The sequence below is a fragment of the Protopterus annectens genome, chromosome 2.part2 (genome assembly GCF_019279795.1).
Source record: "Protopterus annectens isolate FY-2018-M chromosome 2.part2, PAN1.0, whole genome shotgun sequence".
In the NCBI taxonomy this organism is placed as follows: domain Eukaryota; kingdom Metazoa; phylum Chordata; order Ceratodontiformes; family Protopteridae; genus Protopterus; species Protopterus annectens.
Window position 1 is genome coordinate 907,234,516 of NC_056730.1, and position 26,233 is coordinate 907,260,748.

Below are 26,233 nucleotides of genomic sequence, written 5' to 3' on the forward strand. Positions count from 1 at the left end.
TTTTGTAATCAAGCAATACTTGCAAACCCTCTTACACTGTTACTTGCACATTTTATTACTTAGTGACTACACTGCACTCTTTTGCTAACTGTCATACTTTTATATTTATTTACAGTTACAGGGAGAGGATTACTGACCTGCCCGGTGGCGCAACAGCGCCAACCTATCGCCATAGGCTCTACGGTTCGCAGAATGGACACCTGCAGCTGTAATATAAATAAAGTAATATTGGAATACACATCTCCATAATATCAGCTAGGTTAATTTCTTACATAAATAATTAGATGTAACTTACTCAGTAGTGGGGCGTTGGGCATTTGCCGGGCCTCCTGGATCCAACGGTTCAGTTGGTCCTGCTTCTGTCTCTTCAGGTCCGCATGGTGGTGACGGACCTGCTCACCAGTCCTTGGTATCCCTGTGGCACTGGTGAGATCATGAGCCAACCGGTCCCACGCCTCAGCCCTATATGCTCCCCACAGGACCTGGCCCTGCATGAGTTGGGCCTCATGATTGTGGACAAGGAGCCAAACCATATATTTGGACTCCTCAACGCCCCACCTCTGTGCTCGAAAGCAACTACCCTCACCTACACCTGACCTTCTGGCTGCAAGTTGGTTCTACAATCGGTTATGCTGTGTAATGTGAGAGTGTTCAATCTCGCCTTTGTTCTTACACATGGGTTCGGAGCCGATCCTCGGCGCCGCTTGCAAGCTCTGCATCGAGAAGAAGCTCGAGATCACCTAATACCCACAATCCCCTCTGCCTTTACCTCAGATCTAGTTTGCCACTGCAGCGCTCGTGATCACTGGGTCTTCCAGCTCGAGCACCTGAGATAAGATTTAGAATTTTATTCTTGTATTTTTTCTTGGTACTTTAGTATTATAAAGCTATTTAGTGATAATTTGTGTGTGTGTGGTAAGGTTAAGGGAATCTCGGTACCGTTAAGTTGTAAAACTTAGTTAGAGTTCTCTTCGCCTACCACCCCTTATTGGATTTGACAACCGGATTGACTTTCACTACTGGATTTGACAATTTTACCGGACTTGACTTTTTTACTGGATTTGACTTTTTTTCTACTTATAGTGACATGTCTGAAAAGGCCAAATCGGGGTTCAAGCGTTGCCAATGTGGGCAAAAATGTCAGTAACTGACAATCATAGTTCTTGGCTCACTGTCTTGGCCTCTCCATCTGTGCAAGAAGACTGCTCTATTTGTCATTCTTTCAGTGGGAGGGTCATGACAGATAGGCGCAGGAAACTAATGGACAGGGGTTTATTAAAACCTTCCTTTCAGGAGGCTCTGGATGCTTCTGACCAGGCATCCAAGTCCTCAAGGAATCGAAGACGCCGGAGCCCAAGTCATCGGCCCCCGAGCTCTTCGACTAAAGTTAGATCACCGGTTCCACAGACTTCGCCGAAAGTGTTCAACTGTTGTCAGTTTCGAGCCTCGAGTCTTGGAACCGTGATGGAGCTCCCTCCCTCGACACTATTGAGGTCGGCTCCGTCTTCGGTTCCTTCGACCCGTTCTTCTAAGCTCTCCGATATCGATGTGGACCGTGTGGTGCAGAAATTATTGGAACATTCGGCCCTATCCAAACTTATCTCAGTTTCCACCCAATTGGTGTCGAAACTTGAAGGCCTTCCATTATCTCCATCCCTTCCTCCTCCGAGACCTGTCCAGTCTTTGGAGCCGGAAGAGGTTGATCTACTGATTGTGGAGCCCTCGGTGCCAGAACCATCCTTTTCTCGGTCTGCTCCCAGCAGCTATAGAAATTTCAAAGCTGCTAGAAAAAAGAGTCATCCAACCAGTCCCAGCGGACCAAATAGGATTCGGGACTTACTCAAGGTTCTTTTTAGTTCCAAAGAAGACAGGGAACTGGAGGCCGATTCTGGACCTAAGCAACCTCAACACCTTTGTCAAGAAGGAAAAGTTCCGAATGGTCACGCTTCAATCGATCCTTCCATTCCTACAGAAGGACGACTGGATGTGCTCAATAGATCTGAAGGACGATACTACCACATCAAAATGGCCAGGGCGCCCAGGGATCATTTGTGCTTCTGGCTGGGAGCCAGTCACTACCAGTTTCAGCCCTGCCCTTTGGTCTGACCACAGGCCCGAGGGATTTCACCAAATGCATGGCAGTGGTAGCGCCTCATCTGAGGCGCCTAGGATTCCAGGTGTTTCCGATCTGGACGACTGGCTCCTGTCTGCCACCACCGCGCCAACTGATACAGGCCAGGATTACACCACAACTTTGTATTCACCTCGAATTTCCGTAAATTTCAAAAAATCTTACTACAGCCATCACAGCATATCTTATTCATAGGAGCTGAATTAGATATGCATCATTTGATTCTAAGGTATTTCCTACAGAAAGGATTGTCGACTTCAAAACAACATTTTCTCCTTCTGTCGTCCAAAAATCCCGCAAAGCTGGTTCTAAAGGTCTTGTCTCATGGCAGCTTCTCTCATTGATACCATTGGGAAGACTGCACATGAGAGTTCTACAATGGCTGCTGTTTGCACAATGGTCGCTCCAACAGCTACCTCTGACACACTAAATTTGATAACAAACACATGCAAATCACACCTAACTTGGTGGCTTCAGACTTGCAACCTTTCCAGCGGAAGACCATTTGTGCTACCCACACCGTCAGCTTTATAACCATGGACGCTTCCCTGATAGGGTGGGGCATCTTTCAGGGACAGACAGTCCAAGGCTTAATGGACCAATCTGGAGTGCAATCTGCACATCAATGTTCTGGAGTTGAGGGCAGTGTTTTTAGCTGCAACACTTTGCCCCTTCTTCCTCTAGGGACTATTGCAGTTCAGACAGACAACATGTCCGTAGTCTGGTACATAAACAAGCAAGGGGAACCAGGTCTTATCAACTATGCAGAGAGGCCATGAGAATTTGGCAATGGAGTCCACGGGTCGCTTTCTGATCGCAACGCACATCCCGGGTCATCCAACGCCATAGCCGACAGGCTGAGCAGAGCAAAACTGTTGCCTCACGAGTGGTCCTCAAACAGTCAATTCAACATGATATTTCTAAGTGGGGCCAGCCTTCCGATCTGTTTGCGCTCCAATGAACGCCAAATGCAGGAGCTACTTTGCCCTATTACCCTCCAGGGAAGTCCCAGGACGCAGTGACGATTGGCCCCCGGTCTCCTGTATGCTTTTCCTCCATTTCCTGATTGCAAAGTTTCTGCAGAAAGCCAACAACCTTCAGAGGACGATAATCCTCATTGCCCCATTCTGGCCTCGCCAAATTTGGTTCCCTTTCTATTGCATCACCGCATTCGGGGACCTTGGATGCTGGACCCAGAGCCAGATCTACTGACTCACTCATCAGGAGTTCCTCACCCATCTCTCGAATCACTCCATCTAGCAGCTTGGCTGCTCCGCTTCCCTTTCTAGCCAGGTCTGGTTCCCTTACACCGGCGGTTCAGAATATATTAGTGGCTTCTCATAAAGCTTCCACTACAAAAACCTACACCAGTAAATGGAAACATTTCGTCTTCTGGGCTAATTCACATCATTTGGACCCTGTTATAGCTCTGTTGAACAAGATCTTGGAGTTTTTGACAGAATTGTTCCATGAAGGAGCTTCTCCTGCTACTTTAAGAGTGCAATTGGCTGCCATTTCTAACTTTCATGTGGAAGAATGTGGTGCGCCTATTATGGCTCACAGACTTTGTAAAGCTTTTTTAAAAGGATCTTTTCATATCAGACCACCAGTTAGAATTCCTACATCACCTTGGAATCTGAACCTCTTACTTTCTAAATTGATGTTGCCCCCCTTTGAACCAGCCTCAGTTTGCCCATTGAAATTTTTATCGTGGAAAACTCTATTCCTGGTGGCCATTACATCCACTAGGCGAGTGTCTGAGCTTCAGGCTCTTTCTATTAAACACCCTTATTCAATTTTCCACTCTGACAGAGTATCCCTTCGCACTAATCCATCCTTTCTCCCCAAAGTTTGCTCTACTAATAATATTAATCAGTCCATTGAATTACCCACCTTTTTCAAAAATCACTCTAATAAGTTAGAGTATATGTTGCACAAATTGGATGTCCATAGACAACTCAGGTTTTATTTGGATAGAACAAAAGATCACAGGAAATCTGATCAACTGTTTGTAGCCTTTGCTGACAGCAGGAAGGGTGTAGCAGTTACTTAAACTAACTCTTTCCAAATGGCTAACTGATTGTATCACACACGTTTATGAGGCTTCTAATCAAACCTTATCGGTCAAACCTAAAGGACATTCTACGTGATCAGTGTCTACATCCTTAGCTCACGCAGCTCGCCACCATTAGACACGATTTCAGTGCTGCTACTTGGGCTAAACCACATACATTTATCTCTCATTACAAAGTGGACAGGGTTTCTAGGGATAGGGCAACCTTTGGTTCCACTGTGCTCAAGAACGCCTCCCGTGAGTTCCTCAGGATCATGGAGCTAGGGACGCTACCCATGTGTAAGAACAAAGGCGTAGATTGAACACTCTCACATATAGAAGTTATGTCCTTACCATAACGCTCCATGTGGGAGTGTTCATCTCACCTTGTTCTTACACTCCCACCCTTCCCACCCTTAGGAAGAACATCTCGATTTGGTGCCTGGTCTGGAGTATTCTCCTTCTGCAGTTGCAATAGTTGTATTGTATGATACACTTGTGTATATATATATATATATATATATATATATATATATATATATATATATATATATATAGATGATCCTATGATCATGTAAATTTTGGTATGTGTGTGTGCTCTCTATGGCTGGTTTGCTTGCAAACTAGATCTGAGGTAAAGGCAGAGGGGGATTGTGGGTATTAGGTGATCTCGAGCTTCTTCTCGATGCAGAGCTTGCAGCCGACACGGAGCAGGATCTCAACCCATGTGTAAGAACAAAGGCGAGATGAACACTCCATATGGAACGTTATGGTAAGGACATAACTTCTATTTCCCGCCTATGGGGCTTATATATGCCGTTTTTCCTGCACTTATCTGTGATTGGCCATTTTGGAATTGTATCAGCTTCACAAAACCTGCTTTGTCATGCTCCTCTTTCTATTCATTCCTATATATTTGCTATTACTGCATTTCTAAGTGCAACTGTCTTGGCTTAGTGGTTCAGTACCTTGACTATGGTGCATGGTATCCTGGGTTCAAACCTGGCCACTGCTTTTTATATTTTATGACTGTCTACACAGGCTAGGAGGTGTGTCTGTGTAAAGGCAGTTTTGTTACAGCTTGCTCAACGCTGCCAGTCGGTTAGCTTGTTGGCGCCAAGACAGCTCCGCAAATGGGTACGCTGGTTTACGCATTATTTGGCTGTCAGCACGCATATTACGCTCAGCTCAGCTAGGGGCACACAGTTTCAGCATGTTAAACCACTGCTCACCTACGGGCACTCATTTTACACCTGTTAAACCACTGCTCACCTACGGGCACTCATTTTGCACCTGTTAAACCACTGCTCACCTACGGGCACTCATTTTACACCTGTTAAACCACTGCTCACCTACGGGCAGATGCACTCAACTTGTTAAACTGTAGCTCAGCTATAGGCACATCTGGCATTTTTTATTATTTTATCTCACATTTCTTCAAAATAAATGGCCCATTTCATTACATTTTACATAAAATATAATTTTATATGTGTACATATATGTCAGGGACTTGTTTCGTGTTTATTTCACTAAAAATAAAAATTGATGTTGGGGGGGCTCGAACCATGACTGCCTGCTCTTCAGCCGACGTCTCCACCGCTACACTATTGCTTCTTGGCTTACTTTGCATATGTAGTTCTTATATGCTTTTCCACTGACTACTAACTGTGGCTAAGCTACGGGCACACCCGCGCAAACGAGCGCACTCACGGGCAAACATCTTTACAATTTAGAAAAAATATATAACATGTTCATTTATATATTTTATGTTCATAGTCTGTGGGGGCATGTGTTGTGTTTATTCACATTTACACGGACTCTGTCGTGGGGGTTTACTTTCGGGACTTTTACTCTTCTGGGGGCGTGTCCGTTTGCAGGGCTCGGCCTAGGGACACGCCCCCTACTGTCTTCTATGGACCGTGTAAGCCTTAGGTGTGATTCAGCATGCCCTCATGCATATGCATGACATGCTGACGTCACACCGTTTAACTGCAGCCTCCGTGTAAGCCTTGTAACTCTTACACGGTGGCTTCGTGAATCCTGCCCAATATTATACAATTAAAAATCCAGCTTTACTCTTTATATCCCAACAAAACCAAACTCAGCAGTTTCTTTAGTACTTTTATAACAATAATTCTTTTAATTTTGATAATAGATTTTATAGATAAGCTCACAAACTCAGAAGTTAATTTTTCAAAATAGCCTGAGGTTTGTCTTACACAAAGTACCCTATGTGAAACTATTCATTACAATCTCTATAACACATAAAATCAAACTTTTAATCAAAAGCATATTTAAAGCATTCACTGAACTAACTGTAGATGTTCTAATCTTGTCACTGACTATGGCTGCCACATGTCCTACAGCCTCCATTGTCATAGAGAAATAAAGTCCTGTCTATGATCTACATTACCTGAATTTGATTAGTGGCTCAGGTGTCTACTGGAGTGGGGGGGGGGGCTAATGAAGAGGCAGAGCCTGCTCACATCTCCTCAAGGGAGTGGGATGAGTGCACATGCCAGAGCACACCCACCGTGGTAGAACCATTGGTGCAGATCAGGATCATGTGGAAGTGCTGCCTTGAAGGAATCAGAGCTTTGGTTGCATCACATGTGGAGATGTGGACAATGCACCATGAGCCAATTGCACTGTTCCCTGAGATGCAATACAGGCAAGTGTTGGGATGGAAGAGCATACACCAAATATCTGATTCCCTACTATGCTGGTGGAAGCTCCCATTCTCAGTCCACCTGCCTCTTGGCCTTGAGAATTAATGGGATGTAGGGCTTTCATAATGAGTAACAAATAGGTTCATTATGACAGATTGGTAGGAAACAGCTAGATGGTCAACCAGAAGGGTGAGGACAACTTTCCTCCATGATGCATCAAAATCATATCAAACTGTTCATAAATTATTGATACTACATTTTACACAATAATCTCATCTAAGCATTATGTCTGACTTTAAGAAATTACAAATTAGGGGTGGTTCTTGAATGTGACAATGCCAGCTACTATATGGAAGAACACTGTTATTACTCTGTGGTTTATAATGACCACATGTATAGTATTATGTAGATAAAAACCTTGCATTTTTTTTCCAAACTTGTAATCAAACGTCAAACCATAAACTGTTCTAAAACATCCAGAAATTCTTCAAGGCTCAAATATTTTACTTTCCAGACTATCTAAATGTCATCTGCATAATGCTATCGGTATATATAAAGTTGGGGATATTTAGGTGATTGGATAGTGTGATCATTGCACAGAAAAAAAAATGGCACAGTTGACTGAAAATCATCTGAATGAATATTGCCAGCTTTGTTTCTGTGTAAGATCATAAACAGTGGGGATTGGGGAGTTTGCTTTTTCCCCACTGTAGAGCAGTTTTGGAGGTGATATATATAATTAGCAGGGGATGTGGGGAGGGAAGGGTAGTCCCATACTGCTTTTTGTTTTTTATTTATTTATTTGTTTAATTCTTTTTTATATTTTTGTTTTTTTTCCTTTGGATTGACCAATTTTTGTCAATTTCATGCATTTGAATTATATGAATATATGATTGTCATATACTCATAAAGCTATACAAGAAACATTAATTGGAACATAAACAACTTCTCACAGTACCCCATAAAAAGATCTGTATAACTGATGGCAAACTATGGCTCACTATAGTATCTTAGTTGTAAAGTGAGTTTGTCTTGGAAGTAGAATATATTCCTTGTCAGAATATGCTCCATTAGATCAAGTACAAAATTCACTCCGTTCTTCCTCCACATACTGAGCATTTCAATAGCCTAAAATTGGTAGCTTGTTAGCTGCTGTTAAAAAGTACTGGTGCACAGGGAGTCTATACCTAAAAGTGACCATGAAGCAATAATCCTCAAACTGTCAGCTATTAGATTTTCACATTAATCTGAAAATCGTAATCTTTCCCTGACTTGCTGTAAAATGTTTAGGTAATATGTCACAAAATCAAATAACATGGTTCTATCAGAAATATGTTACTATGAGGTGAGGATAAAGACTTATAGGTTTTAAGATGAAAATATAACATTTATTGGACTGAACATAATGCAGTGAAGTCTTCAAAAGTGTTATTTCTTGAATTATTGTACTTTAAATACTTACTGTTTTTATTCTTATATGACATTCTTTGTTAGCAGTTTATAAAAATCCATCACTGTTTAATTGCTTATTAGATTCCTGTATAAAATGTTATACAGGAATCCAATAAACAATTAAACACTGAGGGATTTTTATTAACTGCTGGTGGTGCAGCAGATAGCATTTTCACCTCACAGCAAGAGGTTCTCCAGTTTGATTCTCAGCTGGGGTGCCTTCTGTGCGAAGTCTACATGTTCTCCCTGTGTTCACGTGGGTTTCACCCTGTGCTCCAGTTTCCTCCCACATTCCAAAGACATGCAGTAGGTGGACTAGACACTCTAAATTGGCCATACTTGTGAGTATGTGTGTGACTGTGTGGCAGGAAGGAACAACCATGGAAGGGCTATCCACCCGGCAATGTGAACCTTAGCTCTAGATGACTGCCACTGTTGAAGTGACACCCTGACCTCATGTGTAAAATTGGGGAAAGGGGTTGTGGATGGATGGATGTATGGATTCCTGTATAGAATGTTTTGCATGCATAACTACACTGACACATTTTGTCAGCATATTTAACAATATTAGTTTTATTGTAATGATTTTATATTTGTTTTCTTCCATTTGGTGTAGCTATATTTAACTTCCAACAACATATCGATTTCTTTCCAAACCAGAAAAAAATCTGCCTTTTAAAATACTTGCAGAAGTAGACAATGTTATATATACACTGGAGACCTTTCTTTTTTAGAGTAATATGCTTTATTATATTTCACAGTTAAGTGTAAATTTGAATAACAAACAACAAAACACAAAAATTGCTGTCATAGTGCTGTACAAATCCTAACAAAATCAATGGAGAGAACAGAATTAATTTACAGTCATGTAATCATGATAAGGACAAACACTCAAAAAATACCACCAGTTATAATGGCAGTGCTATGACAGATACATTTCACAACCTCCCACCCTATGTTTCCATTTACTATTTCAACACCACCATCATTCCAGTTAAATCTGAGTTTTTTGTGGTACAGCTGAAGGTAAAATTTGTGTCATTAGCCTGGTTAACTGATAAACAGCTGATTCTAAATTCTTGTGTCTCTTAAAGGAAAACTCCACCTTAGAACTAAAAAAATATATATTTTTTCACTCTATCTCTGTTATCTGAGTTATTTTAACCTCTCAAAATCATTCTGACTGCTTCATATAGAATTTTAATGTGTTTCCTGAAAAATGGCCATCAGTGGGGCTTGACATATCAACGTGATCTTAATTTTCTTCAAGCTTTTTTCTTTCCCATAATCCATTTCAAGTCTGGTTTATATGAGTCATGCTAGACATAACGAAGTAGCGGTGTATTACTATTCTGTTGACATATAATGGGATTAGTATCAGTCAATGTCATCTTGTATACCTCCTGTAACAGGACTGCTTCTTTTATTTCTTGAATGGCCCTCATTTGTATGTGCCTTAGGGCTTGTTTTACAGCGTACTAAGGAATTATACAGCTGCAACCAAAACAGTTGCTAAATTGCAGGCCTTTGTTCAAAGTATCTTTTTGTAGTCCAAGATGAATGGACAGCCCCTCCCCTACACTTTGCTAAATGTGCTTATACTTTACAAGAATTACAAGAAAAAATATTTTCTGACTTTTCTCTAAATGTTACAGACATCTTTGATACTACATTCAAGTCATTTTAAAATGTAAAATAGTATAAACAACAAACATTTATAGTTTAAAGCTCAGCATTTCAGTACTGTGATGCTGCTTATGTAAATTTGTCAAAAGAGGTGACATCTGCCTTTGAACCATGACTGATTTAATTGCTCTGCTTTGCTCTGAAAGACATGGCTGCATTGAACCAGATGTGAATCAGTGTAAGTTCTCAACCTCTCTGCAATAAAGACAATGGAAAACTGCTTACAGCAACCTGAGCTCCTGACTACATATTTCTCTGTGTCTGTGGTATGTCATGCAAGTGTAGACTAATTCCTCTGCAACTCATGTGAGATGTTAAGCTTAAAAACAGTGGTGGTCTTTCCCTTCCTTTGATACCAAAATGAGGAAAAGAACGTTTTATAAAGTACAAGCAGGCTTCAGGTACTTACACAGTACTGGAAGCATACAATAGGGAGAAAAGCAACCTAAGAGCCGAGTTAAACTGTAGTAGAAGGTGGAGTTTTCCTTTAGGTTTAAGGTGTTAATCTACTTTCTTGATTTCTGTGAAAGAACAAGACCTGATGACTTCATTATGTTGACTGCATTTTCGATGTTCTTTGTAATTCCAGGACGGAAGACTCCTCAGAGAAATGGTTTTCTTCTGAAAGTAATTTTCATACCTAATGGAGTTTCATCTAAAGTGAATAGTTTCTCTCACCTATTGCATTTTGTTACAAGATCACAGCAAGAGGTCAAGATCTGCTTCTAATGAACCATATTTAGGATAACTCCTAGTTGCAAATTCATCTTGTTAATACATTTGGGAGTGAAATATGCATTATAACATATTTAGTCCGATATACTTTTAAAAGAATTGTAGGAGTTGATCTGAAGAATGGCTGCTGATTGGCCAAAATATTATGTGGGCGTCATTTGCTTCAACTTCAAGTTTATTTAAGTACTTGATCCCAAGCAATGTACAGATCAAAAGTGGTGCAAATGATAATGGATAAAACATAATGAGAAAAATATAAGATATAACAACATAAATAATTAAAACAAAATTAATAAAATGAAACACTAAGGGTCAAGATTCCAAAATACTTTATGCTCAGGGTAGCATGCTACTCCATACTTTCCCAGCTCTCAGGGTAGCATGAAAGCCTTTCCAGCACCAAAGAATACTAAAATTCAAGTTAAAACGTTATAAAGGATGAGAAGGTCTGGTTAGGATCATAGCACATGTCAAGGAGAGTAACAGTACCTGGGATACATCGCTTAACTAAAATTACTTTCCCTTATATGTTTCTATGACAATCCCTAGGATTCAGAAATTGATATTTTTTTTGCATCAGCCAAATATGTATGCACAGTGGCCATATTCTGGGTAGGAAAAATTCAGAGACAAACTTATTGCAACCCCAATAGGTTGCAAAATGCCACGGGCACCACAATATGCAAATGATAGTATAATTACATGGAAGTGAGCAACATTAGTAAAATGACGGTAATGGCAAATGCAAATGAAGGTAAACAATATAGAGTCATGATTCATAAACTTATATAGGAACACAAGAATAATACTAGGTAAGTGATCATGGTGACCATAAGATACCTAGCCACATACACCCTCACGCAGACAAACCACAAAAGTTCTTGCCAGCCCTGTTAAACACTCAATACTGTTGACTTCCCAAAGTGAGCAGGGCTTTACATGATAAGCCTGGAGTAAATTTGTGTGTACCCATCCAGTCATCAAGGCTAGCCTTAGAGGCAGCCAAACTAGTACTTTATTTGACCTATGGTGGCATCTTATTCCACAGGCTGGGAATATGCTGTGTTAGTCACCTATCCCTCCAACTAGTCTTTTTTATGTTTTGGTGTAAGTCTGTGTCTTTAGATTGTGTGTAGAGGCATTGATTTTGCAAAGTAACAGGAGATAAAATAGGACTGGGTCATTCATGGCTTGCAAGTCATCTTGGAGCAGTTGGTATGGCTACTGAGTATAAGGAGAGCCATGCTAATCTTTCAGGACAGTTGAAGGATTTAAGTAAGAGCTTTAATTTTCTTTGTTGAAATCTTTACGGCCTTTTTAGCTAAGCAATATGATTGGATTTGTATATATCAGTGGGGGCACTATAGTCATGGACAAGTGAGTGTTGAGACCCAGGGAGACTGAGATGAAAGTGGGTGTCATCTTCACTGTGATGTGAATGGGCAATAGTGTGTGGTTCTGATGTTTGTGTGTGGGGTTGCATGGACATAGCAATGCAATGCAGCACCATGCCAGAGTCCAATGGACAGGTCTAGTGCATCCATAGGAGATCTATGTACTGATCATGTGTGTCCTTATCCATGGAGGCACTCTCTTCTGGGAAGGTCAAAGACATTAGCCACAGCATGCACAGAGTGTTTCATGAATTTGAATAACAAGCTGTGTTATGATTGGTCTCATAGTGTACACCCCATCAGCAACTCTGTCCACAGTGTTCCACAGTGGTGGTGGTGGTGCTACTGGTCCTAGACAGTACCCTCCCCTCACACAGTGGGCTTCAACACTGAAGGTGAATTTTCCATGGGAGAAGCAGTGATCATAACACAGTGTGCAGACTCATTATCCTGCCTCTACATACTGCTGCATATATGGCCCAGGCACTCCTGCAGGGTCATCATACAGATCATGTACAACCCAGACCATCTCAACTATGGCTGCCTGTGTTTCTTTCTGTCTCTCTGTATAATGGCCCTGCACAAACACTGAGCAGTGGCCACACAGACATTCAGATCAGGAAGGGGGAATGGTACCCATGGCATGATCAGCCACCAGTACTGTAAACCGTGATGTTCTCATTACACTCAATGGAGCCGGTGGCAAGCATGGATTGACTTTGCCATTGTAGATGAAGGTGCTCCCTGTGCTGATGCATTATTCAAATCCTGTCCTATTGCAGTGTCCTGGGTCCAAGAAGTGGGATGAACAGCCACAGGAGCTGTATTTGTGGAAGGGGTAGAGGAAGCAGAAATGGCCATCACTTTACCCAAGTCTATCACTGACAATGTAACCCCTGTTTGACTTGGGATTTGGCTGCCATCATTATTGGACCCAGGCAGTTCCTCAACATCAGTCATGTCTGCATCCACGGTGGATGAACCTGACAACGTAACTCATATGAGAACAAAAAAGCATAAATCAAGTCTATGAATATGCCCTTCACCAACACCCACAGACCAGTGAAAGCAATCCTATATAACAGAGTGCTACTGAAAATCTATTGACTGACATACCTTGGATAGTATTGACTGACATACCTTGGATAGACTGACACCTTAGTTCTACTCCTGATGTTCCTGAAACAAGGAAGAAGCTATGCTCATTGGGTGTATAGCTTTGAGTCAGACTGGTATGCACAGTACTAGGTGTTACAACATACACACGTTGCCACAGTTGCAGTCCACAGAGGAGGTGAATGAAAAGTTGTATGGACAGACCTGTTATGCCATAGAATGATTTGGAGTACAAGCCCCACTGCTTGCTTGACCCTTGGAGGTGACAACTTTCCCAACCACTTTCCCCACAAAGCAATAATTACAGTTAATGTATCACTGCCCCCTCAACAGACAAGCTTGAAGTACTCAGAGGGCTTACACAGAGTACTGCCCAGCTAACAGATGTAACCCTCCCTTACAGGACACCACATCATATAGGGGTAAAAAAGAGTTACATAGAATCCAAAATTACCCCTCAGAAAACATGCATTTCAGCATGATCAGGGCCCACATCTCCCGTGTAGTAACACAAATGTCAAACAATACTGTTTTGCAGTTAAGCCATTACATCACCTGCATAAATTCCTACCCATATTCATATTACCCCACCCAGTATGCACCTGTTGATAGTTGTACCCATTAGTTCAACCCATACCCCAACACAGTGTCATGCAGTTCAGCAAACAACCAAAGTAATTACAGTACCACTCCCAGTCACTTACCTCTCCTGACTGGTTGTATCTGAGAGAGTTTCTGCTTACTTTAGTGTTTTCTCACTCCACAGATTCCTCTATGGCAAAGTTCTGTCATGCAATCAGCACACAAATAGTCACAGCTGTTTTTATTGCCCATCAAGGCTCTTAACATGGCCAGTATGCTAATGATCTTATTTACAATGAATCTTCCTGAAACACATTTTTACTTCATAGTGCACTTATCCTAGGCTGCTCTATGAGGCTTCTTCAACATCATGTATTTGCACAAGTACCTGCATGCTGTGTGCATGCATGGGTGGGGAAAATTGTTGCCATATTATGGCCTGTAAAGGAGTTAAAGTGCAAAAATAGAAACATACTCCTTACATGCCATAATCTACACCCTAACATTATATTCCCCCACCATGACTGGTTACAATAATGAGGTGCTGGAAGATGAGCACCATCCACACTAACAACATGTGTAGACACAAGATGGCTACCATTTTTATCTAGATTGTGACTTGCTACATAGCTGTGGTAATGAGGATGGCAAAGCACCCAGGTGGTGCTCCAAAGAAAGTAAAATATTTCTGTGCGTTACATACAGAGACCACTGGGAGCACCTGCTGAGGCACTCTTATGATGGTCCCCAGTATAAAGCAATTGCCTGGCACAATCCTTCCAGAGCAGTGACTTCTGCTACCAGCATCAGTTGTTCTGATGAGCAGTGCTGACACTTTTACAGTGACCTGTGGAGGCACCATTCTGACCTTCTGTGTTGATGGGAAGAAAAGGTCAGAGACAATGCACCTGAGATGCATAGTAAGTATGCAGGGAATGTTATTGCCTGTTATCTCAGATATAATTGAAAAGGCCCTTGCATGAAGTTTAATTCATGATACATGTAATTTCAGTTCAGGAGCAGATTGTACACAATAAGCTCCTGCATTAGAGTAGAATGGACTGTCTCTCCAAAGACAGGAGTGAGTATGCTGCCTGTCATCTTATAGGTAATTTTGTATGCCATGGCCGCATTGTATTACTCACTGCTACAATTCGGTAGAGGTACCCATAACACCCACAAGTAGCAGTGCTTTATACTGCTGGGCACAGCATATGTATGCATGTATACTGGCATGCTACCCACATGCACACTGCATGTTCAGGAGATTCTAAAATTCCACATTTGCATACAGATATCCATCTTAGTCTGTCCATACCACAAGGCCACTGCCACATATTGCCTGACATGCAGGGCTGTTGTTACAGTTCTGCACTGTGGATGCTGCCACAGAGCAGGAGGGCTTACAACAGACCAGGTAGGCATTCATCATATGGGCTGATCGTCAGCCCACCATATACCCATGTAGGTGCCACTTCCAGCAGCCATACCAGTGGAATTTGTATATACTAGAGTTTTGTCCCATGGTGCGTAGCCACCTTCATTATGGTGGCTGCTCACCATATGATGGCACTACCTGTGCTGCTATCACTTGATTGTCTGGCTTTGGTACTCCTCAGTGGCACCATATACGTGTTGGCCTGCACACATACTAATACTGTCTAAAGTATGCATGGCCTGTCTTTGTCCATATTCCATACAACATACTGAAATAGGACAACCCCCATGGCCTCTTACAGCCAACAGCACCCTCCTGACATTGCTATACCCTCACCCAGGCCAAGGTTATGATGATGATGCTACTGCACCTTTGTACACACATCTTCCAATATAGACATTTAACATTCTGTACTCCATCGGAATTATGGGGTCTGGTATACTTGCAAATCTAGCAGCTGATCAGTCCACCTGCAGTTACCTCAAAAGCTGTTCATCATGCATAGACAGGACAGTAATATTTTCTCTGTCACTGTCCTTCTTTTATATTTCTCCTTGCTGGTTTTTTCTTCTTCCCATTTCTACTGCTGTTTTATGCAGTATCTGCCACAGCTGTATGTGTGGTGTGGCAGCAGTCTCCACTCCAGTGTCCATCCATCTCCTGCCAGCTCACCATCAGCCTCCAAGCCTTTCTCCATTGGATGAAAGGGGTCCTGCAACAGGGTGTGAGATGGAGGTATGTCCGATGGCCTCTAGTGGTCGATCACTGTAGGGAAGTGCTGTAGTATCCTCTGGTGATGCAGCCACTGGATTACAGTTCATTACCCAGTGGGAGCTGGAGGAAGTTTGTGGACCAGAGGCTTGATGCCCACATGGCCTCCTTAAGAGGGCTTTTGTGTGGTTAGCAGAGTCACACTGCTGTTTGACACTGCCTGATTTACCATTTGAGACAGGTCCTATTGGGGAGGGCAATCATGGTGGTGACTGACCTCATCCTGGATCAAGGCCAGGCAGCATTGATCAGGTGCTGGATCCCCACTCTATCCCTTATTAAGGTGTCTCCCTTCCTTGTGTGTCACATCCCCCACTTATTGTCCAATCTTCCTCATCATCATTTGTTGTCCCTCAGTCAGTATCTGTATATTTTACATTGTTACCCAAGCCCTGTGTGTCAGCACCTCCTTGTTGGGCTTTGTCAGTATTTTGTGTTTGTTTGAGTAGCCCTGCTTCCAAACCTCTACCTTTGTTTCATTTCCTGACTTCCCTTTACTTCCTTCACCATCTATTCTTCTTGATATAAAAAGAAAATGGGCACCTATCCCCAAAAATATATCCTTCCCCCAATTTTTGCACTTTTCTTCCCTGTGTCCTTGTACATGTTCCTCTGCTTGCCCCTTCTGACTTTTCTTTACTCCCATTACAATGAGAAAACTTCAGAGACATTGGTGGGAGTCAGTTATTGTAGCTTGCAGCTTTTAGCAGAATTGAGATATTGTGCTCAAGCATACTTGCATGCACACAACGTGGCACTGCTATTTGAGAATTCCTTAGGTACGCTCATAAAACACCTCTCTCCCCATAGACACTGTCATTTCTGCAGTTGGGTTTCTTAACTGGTTAATGCTCAAGATGTTAAGTTTAAATTCCTTCATGCCTCTCAGCATCTATTGTGCAGTTGTGGTAGGCATGTTACTAAATCTCAGGGTATATCCTCTGACCAATTATAGGAATTGCTGAAACACAAAGCTGTGTCACAGCTGGCTTAACTCCTGCCAGCAAAGTAAGGAAAGAATTATTTTTCTGCTTATTGTTCTTCTTCTGCAGTAATACATAGTTTGGGACCTTTCTTATACTTTTTATATATATTATCTCATTTACATATTTTTTCACATTACAAACAGCAGTCTTATTACAATTACTTACTTTCTGATAAAACGTGTTTAAGTTACCATATCTAAAGTGTTAATATCCACTACACAATATGGAAAAAGATATAAGCACTTTGTAACAAATGCTTCTTCTGCTGACAGGTTCTGTGTGGAGAGAATACACATGCTTACACTGTGATTTCTGCCAGCAGAAATAAGTGAAACCTGTTTGTTAGTGATTTTAACTTAGCAATTTTTTGTTCATATTTGTTGTTGCACATGCCTTAACTGGGACAATGGGGATGATTTTCTTTTTAAGGTGAAATAATGGCAAAGGCAACAATTGTCAGCATAGTAGGGGGACCCAGGTTGAAGAGGGTATATATATGGTTGGTCTGATCTGCAATTTTAGTAACTGCAAAAACACTTTGAAGATCTATGTGATTTAGGCATTGAACAAGCCTATTCCTGTACTCAGCATTATGAGATGTAAACTGTGAAAACATCTGGATAGAAATGAAGGGCCAATGAGGTGTGCATGCCATATAACCTATCTGTGGGGATGTCCGTGAAGGGCAAAGCGGGCTTGCCTTGCCATGACTATAGGAGTTAAAAAATTTGAGAAGTCATGTGAGAGGGCATAGGAAAAGTAGTAACCAAGTGATTACTCATTGCAGATGTTCCAAAAGAAAGGGCTTGATATGTCTGTTGATTTACTGGCAAACTTAAACTTCTTTTAATTAGAATGCCTAATAGCATACTTACTTTTATAACTCTAAAATACAAAGTAATGCATTTGTTTACAAAACGTGAAATTAAAGATTTGCGTTCATTCCAATCCAGTGCTTTATGAGCTGGTGTGCAATAGTTTGTCTTGGAGGCACAAAGAAAGAAGTCTGCTCTCCTTTAACAAGAACATCAACAACCTGCAAAAAAAAAAAAAAACAAATTTTACTTGTTATTTTAAATTTGCTCAAATGAATAAATACATCATATTTAAGAAACAAATACTTCCAACACAATTCCAATTTAAGGCATATAATTATAGTAGTAAAATAAGGGCAGGGGATGCATACAACATCTTAATAAAAAGAAAGGAATGTAATCACATTTATATTCTTTTCATTAACAGTAAGTCTTAAATTAATTTTGTTTTATGACTAAGAATAGCAAGCAAAATGAGTAATGCGACCATTCCTCTTTGCTTTATGTTATTAATGTGGATGGCTGCAGCACAGACCTCCTGAAGGCACATGGGCAGGGTAACCACTAGCACCATCTGCGGATGAGTTCTGTTAGTGGATTGGATGCATGATGGGTGGCTGGAGGAGGAGGAAGAGGAAGGAATGAGTAATGGCATGCTTTCTTCCATGGGAGGAGCTGAACAGAGTGTGGCATCTATTGTTGTACAGTGATCTGCTGAACCCAGTGGCAAGTGACATATAAAATAGGCAGGCTCAACCCTTCCAGTTTGTCAAATATAAGGAGGCATTTGCCTTTGCAATCCTTCATCCATCAACAAATTATCCTGGGGTATGTGGTTATATTCCACTAACAGAACTCATCCCCAGATGGTGCTAGTGGTTACCCTGCCCATGTGCCTTCAGGAGGTCTGTGCTGCAATTATACAGCCAAACTGTAGGCAAAGCTCTCTCAGCCCAAAACTGGAACTGACAGTCAAAAAGAGAAGGGTAATACTTGCAACACACCACCAGTCTCACATAGGCCTAATAAACCAACACCGGCAAATAACACACATGAATACCTGAAAACATACTTGGAGGCTCTAAATAAAAATCTGCAAGAGCAACAGAGACCACCAAAGCAGACATCCAAGCAACCTCCACAGCCCATCACCAACCATGAAACACACTTCACATAATCAGTGTGCCATGCAATCACAGCCCTTAACGCAAAATAACATACCCAACACACTAGTAATAGGCGACTCTATAGTCAGGCACACTGATGTCCCACTAACTAGGCTGGACAAGGAGAAGGTTACAGTTAGCTGCCTGTCAGGTGCCAGGATCCGCCACATAACACAAGCACTCAGGTCACTCCAGAACAAGTACAAATACAACTCTGTCATTGTCCATGTTGGTGTGAATGACCTGAGACGTACCTCCCTGGACTACATGAAAAGAGACATGGAAGAGCTCTCTGATCATGTAGCCCAGGCCGGTATGACCCTGACCCTGAGTAGCATCCTGCCCTCACCAAGAATGATGCCACAGTATAAAGAAAAAATGATCAATTTCAACAATTAGCTAAGTTTCCGGTGTCATTCAAAGGGGATCCAGTATATGTCCACCTGGGATGACATGCTCAACAAGCCACGTTGCTTCACAAGAGATGGCTTGCACCTGTCACCCTTAGGCTTTTGAATACTGACCAAGGCTCTTGCCGCCCCCATAGTGCCTTTTTTTAGGCAAGGCTCAAATGACAAACCCACCACCATAAATAGCACAAGTAACTAAAAACTGTGGGTAATGCTACTCAACGCCAGAAGTCTAAACCTCAAAATGCACACACTCGAGGCACTCCTCAGTATGGAGAACATCGACATCTGTGCAGTAACAGAAACCTGGTTTAAGGCTCCTGAGAGCACCCCAGCACTACTAGGCTATAACTCATACCATACCTTTCGGCCACAGAACCAGGACTGAAACACAAAAGTATATTGCATATTCATCAAGGATACCCACACCTCCAGGTTAGTGGCACAGCACAATGCATCAGAGATCATCCCTGTGCAACTAACAATGGGCAAAACTGCAATCCAAATTGTAGCATGCTACAGATCACCCACCATGGCCCAGGACCCCCAATCCGCATTTCTGGAGACACTGGGAAATATGAAGGTCCTACCAAACACCTTAATACTGGGTGATTTCAATTACTCAAACATAAACTGGGAGAACTACTCAAGTACTAACTACCTTGCCCAACACTTTCTAGAATTTATAAACTCGAACGCCCTGGATCAACTGGTCAACACCCCCACCAGAGGGAATAACATATTGGACCTGGTCATCACCAACATGGGCAACCGGTGTTCCACACCGGAGGGCAACCCCTCGCTGGTTAGATCAGACCATAGACTAATCACTCTGGATATCCACATTCCGCCCCCACCCCCAGTCAAGGAAACCACCATGAAGAACTTTTCAAAAGCAAACTTCACATTACTTAATACCGAGGTGGAAAGTTTCACAGCCCCCCTGCTAAAGGACAATGCTGTCCAAGCTGCCGAAACCTTTACAAAGGCACTCTATGAGCATCTGCAGGAATGCATGGATTGTGCTATCCCAAGTAAAACCAAGACTCACTCCTCCCAGAAAAGGAAACTAGTCTGGTGGACCCCTGCCATAAACAAGCTATACAACAGAAGGAGGAAACTAGTACAGAAAAGAGTAAAATCCCAAGAAGGAAAGACATCCTTGATCAGTATCAGCAAGAAACTACGATCCCTCATTAAATCATCCAAGGCTAGTTTTGAAAGAAAAATTGCCAATGACTCCAAAGATAACCACAAAGCGTTCTTTAGCTATGTCAAGAACCTAAGTGGAAACTCTCAGATCTGCTCTGAGTTAGTGCAGAATGGCACAAAATACACTGAACCGACTAATATTGCAAACAATCTGGCAGACAGGTTTAGTGCAAACTTCAGCCCCCTCTCACCCCCTAAAGGGCCCATAATCATACCAGAAGAATGTAGGGCCCTGTCAATCACCAACACACAGGTTAAAACAGCCCTATCCAAAGCCAAAAACACAGCTTCAATGGGACCGGACAGGGTCCCAGGCTGTGTCTTACAAGAGCTCCAAAATGAAGTAACCCCTCACCTAAACACACTGTTCAAACTCAGCCTCTTTACAGGCTACGTACCCACAGAGTGGCGCACAGCAACAGTTATCCCACTCCACAAAGGTGGAGCCACAACGGACCCTGGGAACTATTGCCCTATAAGCCTGACTAGCCTGGTCTGCAAGGCTATGGAGTGCATCATCATGGAACTCAATAACAGAGACATTGGGAACCTCCAAACCTTGGACACTACCCAGTTTGGTTTTGTTAAGGGCAGATCATGCCTCCTAAACCTGGTGGACTTCTTTGAGAAGGTTACCAAGGCATTAGACGAGGGAAAGGAGGTCCACACAGCCTACCTAGACCTCGCAAAGGCTTTCGACACCATTCCCCATTCTAGTATTATAGACAAGCTCACCAGCCTGAACATAAACCCCTACGTCACGAGTTGGGTTGCCAACTGGCTCATGGACAGAACCCACATGGTGAGAGTTGCAGGCTCTACGTTCGACTCTAAACCGGTTACAAGTGGTGTCCCCCAGGGCTCAGTCCTAGGACCCCTCCTGTTCGGTATATACTTCTCAGAGGTACAGACAAGAATAGGAGGACTGTGGCTGACCAAGTTCGCAGATGACTGCAAACTAGTGGCCATAATTGATTCTCCGGCTGATACAGACACCCTCCAGATGTGTCTCACTGAGACGGATACCTGGTGCCAAAATCATGCCCTCAAGCTAAATGCCAAAAAGTGCATAGTCATCCCCTTTGGAAAAAACAAAGTACCCGCGAATTACCACATAGGTGATAGTCCTCTAAATACAGAAAATGTAATAAGGGATCTGGGGACCCAAGTAGATAGTAATCTCTCCTTTGATAATCATATTGCCAAGGTGGTTAGAAAATCCTTATATGTGGCCCACCTAATCACAAAAGGGTTCGCATCTAGAACAAAAGAGGTTATTGTGCCTCTCTACTCATCATTCATTAGACCCATCATAGAATACAAAGCACCATTTGGGATGTACCTTATAAGACTCCTGCAACAGCTGGAAAGGCCACAAAAGTACCTCACCAAGAGGATTACTGGCCTCAAACAGATGCCCTATGCAGCCCGACTCAAGAAACTCCAGCTGTACTTGGTTGCATACCGCTTACTCAGAGGTGATCTCTGCCTGACATACAAGGCCATGTCCAACCCAGAATTGATGGGCATGCTCCACCTAAAAAAAAATCCCAGAGAGCCACACGCTCTAGAGATATAAACCTCACCACAGCGATAAATAGGACATGCTGGAGGGATAGATTCCTATCCCAGAGACTCCCCATGCTTTGGAATAGGATTCCAATATACATCAGGCAGAGCCCCTCACTAACACTCTTCAAGAGAAACCTTGAAGGGTGGATGGGAAACAGAAAATTTACCCCGGGGATCACTGCACTGGCTCTGCTGGACAGTGATGTAGGGAACTAATGGCTCTGCTGGACAGTGGCGCAGGGAACTAATGGCTCTGCTGGACAGAGGCACAGGGAACTAATCTAAGGGGGTGGCGAAAGCCAACACATTCTGGCTAGGCTTATAAATGCACTTGGGCAGATATCCTAGTACTTACCTATGAACCTATATGGCATGGTAAAAAAAGCATGGTCCATATCTTACAGTTTGATGGCAGCTGGGGCTCTTAATACCTACTTGTTGTCCCTTGGGAGGGGGGATAGTCTGACAAATGGGCAGTATGTAGGCCCTGAATTCTTGTGGTCTTCAGGGTAAGGGAAACAAATGAAAAAAAACATGATTACACTACACATTTTGATTCTGGGATGGCCAATTACCATATAAGTAGAAGCATGTTTGGATACCTCCTGTGTAGGTTAGGGTATGGATGCACTTTCTGCTGCATGGCTGACTCTTTATTCAGAGAAACAGGACATGCACATTATAAAACAAACTGCTGCATTGCAAGAATCAGAAGAATAAATGCAACGGCTGCTGCCATATGGTCCAAATGTATTGCAGACAAATAAGACATGCAGTAATTCATCGAAACCTCAATACACAAACTATGTATATAGATAAAAAAGAAATCAAGAAATTGAATAAAAAATTAATAAGGAAAATAATTGTATAGAAGACTTTGAGGACATTAAAACTAAAGTGTAACATTATAAAATACCGTACAAAAATAGAAATGCTACTACATATCATAAAACAATAAAGCAAAAAAAAAAGATAAACCAATTCTAAAACATGAAAATAAAAACTGAAAACAAGTGGCAGGCACACTCAATTTATTAAAAAACACAGTACGTGCGCTTTCGTTAGAGTAGTCTCTAACTTCTTCAAAACAAATATACTTGCATTTAAAAGAACATTTATAGTAAACTTAGTTCATCCCATGTTACAACAAAACCACACCTCCTATTAATTTATCTAAGAGTTCTTAAAGAACCATCACAGTAAGTAAAATTAAAATATATGTCAAAATAGAGCTTCCTACTTAGTTCTGAATACTTACAAATCCTTAAAATACTCAAATTAAAAAAACAAACATTTAATATATGTCAGCATTTATACATATACCCTGATGGTATTAAACAAGATCATATGGACTTTTTTCAGACTGCAAAAAGTTCAGCCTTTAATCTAAGGACACAAGCTATAGAAATAGTTTCATTTAACCCTGGCGGGTTGGTGGCATTGGTACTAAGCTGCCACATAAGTTCTTTATATTCTAATAGTAATTCTTGTGGACCACCCTCTGGTCTAACTGAATTTTTTCTATGCGTGTGTATTTAAATTGGTGAGTCGTATTTTTTTATAATATGTTTCGCTAAGGCATTTTTTTCGTTCTTTTTCACTATGTCGTATTGATGTTGATATACTCTTTTTCTGAAGTTGTTCTTAGTCTTACCTAAATAAAAAGATGGGCATTGTTGACAGGCAGACAGGTATACCACATTATTAGTTTGACAGTTCAATTTCTGGTAAAATCTAAAGGTACCCAATCTTGGAATGGTCACTTCATTCCCCTCTCTCATATACCTAGATTGGTTACAGCGTCCATATTTTTTCATATAACCCAGTATATTTTCTCTTTTCTGTCTTTCTAACATAGTTTTTAGACAAAGATCTTTTTTGTAAACTATTTTAAGTCTACTTCCAACTGTTTCTAAATATGCATTTTCTGTCCTAAATATTTCCCAATCATGGTAAATGATATTTTTTATAACATCAAAATGCAAGTTGTAAGGTAAAATCAAAGCTTTCTGAAATTTATCATCCTCTTTTTTTATTACTTGTATTCAATTGATCCACATTTGTTCCCAACAGAGGACCATAGACACTATAAATGTTCTTTTAAATGCAAGTGTATTTGTTCTGAAGAAGACTGCTCTAACAAAAGCGCTTAACGTACTGTGTTTTTTAATAAACGAGTGTGCCTGCCACTTGTTTTCCGTTTTTATTTTCATTTCTGAGTTTGTTGGCTCCAAGTATCTTTTCTTTTCTTCAGTTCTAAAACATCATATTCATCCATTAAACCCTACATTAAATGTTTTCTGTGGGGAACTACCACCCACATCCCCCCCCTGTGTTTTACAGATCTACTAAAGAAGATCAACTCAACAGAAAGTTGAACTTCATATGATCAAGACCACATAATCAACTTTCTGAAAAGTCAAATGACAAAAAACAGCAAAAATCTATATTTTTTGCAACCCCCCTGCATATTATATATACTAACTCCGAGATCGCATTATAGTGGGGAAAAGGGCAAATTCCCCAATTCTCACTCTACCATGATCTCCAAACATTTCAGAAAGTTGATCATATGGTTTGGAACATATGAAGTTCAACTTTCTGTTGAGTCGATCTTCTGAAGGGGTGTAATACATACACACACACACACATATATATATATATATATATATATATATATATATATATATATATATATATATGTGTGTGTGTGTGTGTGTGTGTGTATATATATATATATATATATATATATATATATATATATATATATATATATATATATATATATAAAATGGCTTGCTATTAAAATGAAAAAGGACGGTTTGGTGAACATGGGAATGTCGAATGTCAGTTGACTGATTCCTGTATTGCTGACTGTCATGTATGTCAGCATCCGTTGCAGCGAATGCTAGAGTGCATTCGCTTATACGTTGTCAATGTTATGACCACAGACTGTGGTACAGTGCAGAATGGGAAATTTACCCTTTTCCTCACTGTAGTGCGATCTCTGAGTTGGAATGTATAAGTTGCAGGGGGTGTGGGGGGTGCAGGGCGGCTTGACCTCCTGCAAAATCATGATTAGAGCGCCTTGCAGTACAGATCTGGTACATTAGTACTGCTGAAAAGGCGGCAGGTAAATGGAAATACTAGAATGTGCACTGCTGGTAACGGTGCAGGGGAGAAGGGATATCAAATAGGTCGACTCAGATGTTTGCGCTATTTCTTTTGACAGTTCAAGCTCATTAATGTGCAGCACATCGACCATTTGAACCGAATTTTTGAACGTTTTTTGTTCTGACTTTCAATTTATTGATAGTAAACCTATATATATAAACACTTATTGCAAGATTGCACTAATGTTTACAGTAGCATAATCCTATAGTTAGTGCAAATTCAGTTGTACAAACATTTATGAAAGGTATAATCCAATTGTAAATATATATTCCACCTTGCCCAGATTGAATATTTCCATGTATCACTTTTGAGCTGTATCCAACCATTTAGTCAGTTAGATCTGTTGTAATCTTACACAGCTTAACCTAAAACCAAGTTTCTGGTTTAAACTTGCAGTAACTAGGAAATAACAAGCAAGGACGTTTTCATTTTACTCCAAAACATTTAACATGTGTGCATTGTAATAGCAGAGCATACAGATGTGGTGGGAGGAGGCATGATGTGAAAAAAACTATAGGTGTTCATGTTCTCACCAGAGCAGTAACTGACTGACAGATGAGCTCTTGCAGCAGTATTAAAGTTAATTTGTTAATTTATTTTCTAGGAGTACCCATCCCTCCCCAGCACATGGTAAACAAGATTTATGTACTTAACATAATGCTTCATCCATGTTGTCCTCTTCCATCCCCCTGAACTGATGGGTCTTTCTGATCTGTACAGATCCAAGACAGGCAGCTCTTAGACTTTGAATCGAAGGTTCATACTGCTCACCTAAGCATAATTCCCCTATATTCAACTGAATACCTCAGACTGAGAGTTTGCCTGTCTATTACATAAATATAATTGGTACCCAAATCACAAAAATATACCT

General features: G+C 41.3%; 2 protein-coding genes across 9 annotated transcripts in view; one reads left to right on the top strand and one right to left on the bottom strand.

The window, feature by feature from the left end:
* The window catches only part of ZFYVE16 (zinc finger FYVE-type containing 16), a 3,161,611-nt gene that overhangs the window by 261,494 nt on the left and 2,873,884 nt on the right, over positions 1-26,233 (top strand). The gene's annotated exons all lie outside the window — the stretch shown is intronic.
* The window catches only part of NUDT12 (nudix hydrolase 12), a 588,354-nt gene continuing 571,152 nt past the window's right edge, over positions 9,032-26,233 (bottom strand). Inside the window, exon 7 of the mRNA XM_044064230.1 lies at positions 9,032-18,049. Coding sequence (XP_043920165.1) covers positions 17,939-18,049 — 111 coding nt within the window. The 3' untranslated portion in view covers positions 9,032-17,938. The remainder of the gene's footprint in view (positions 18,050-26,233) is intronic.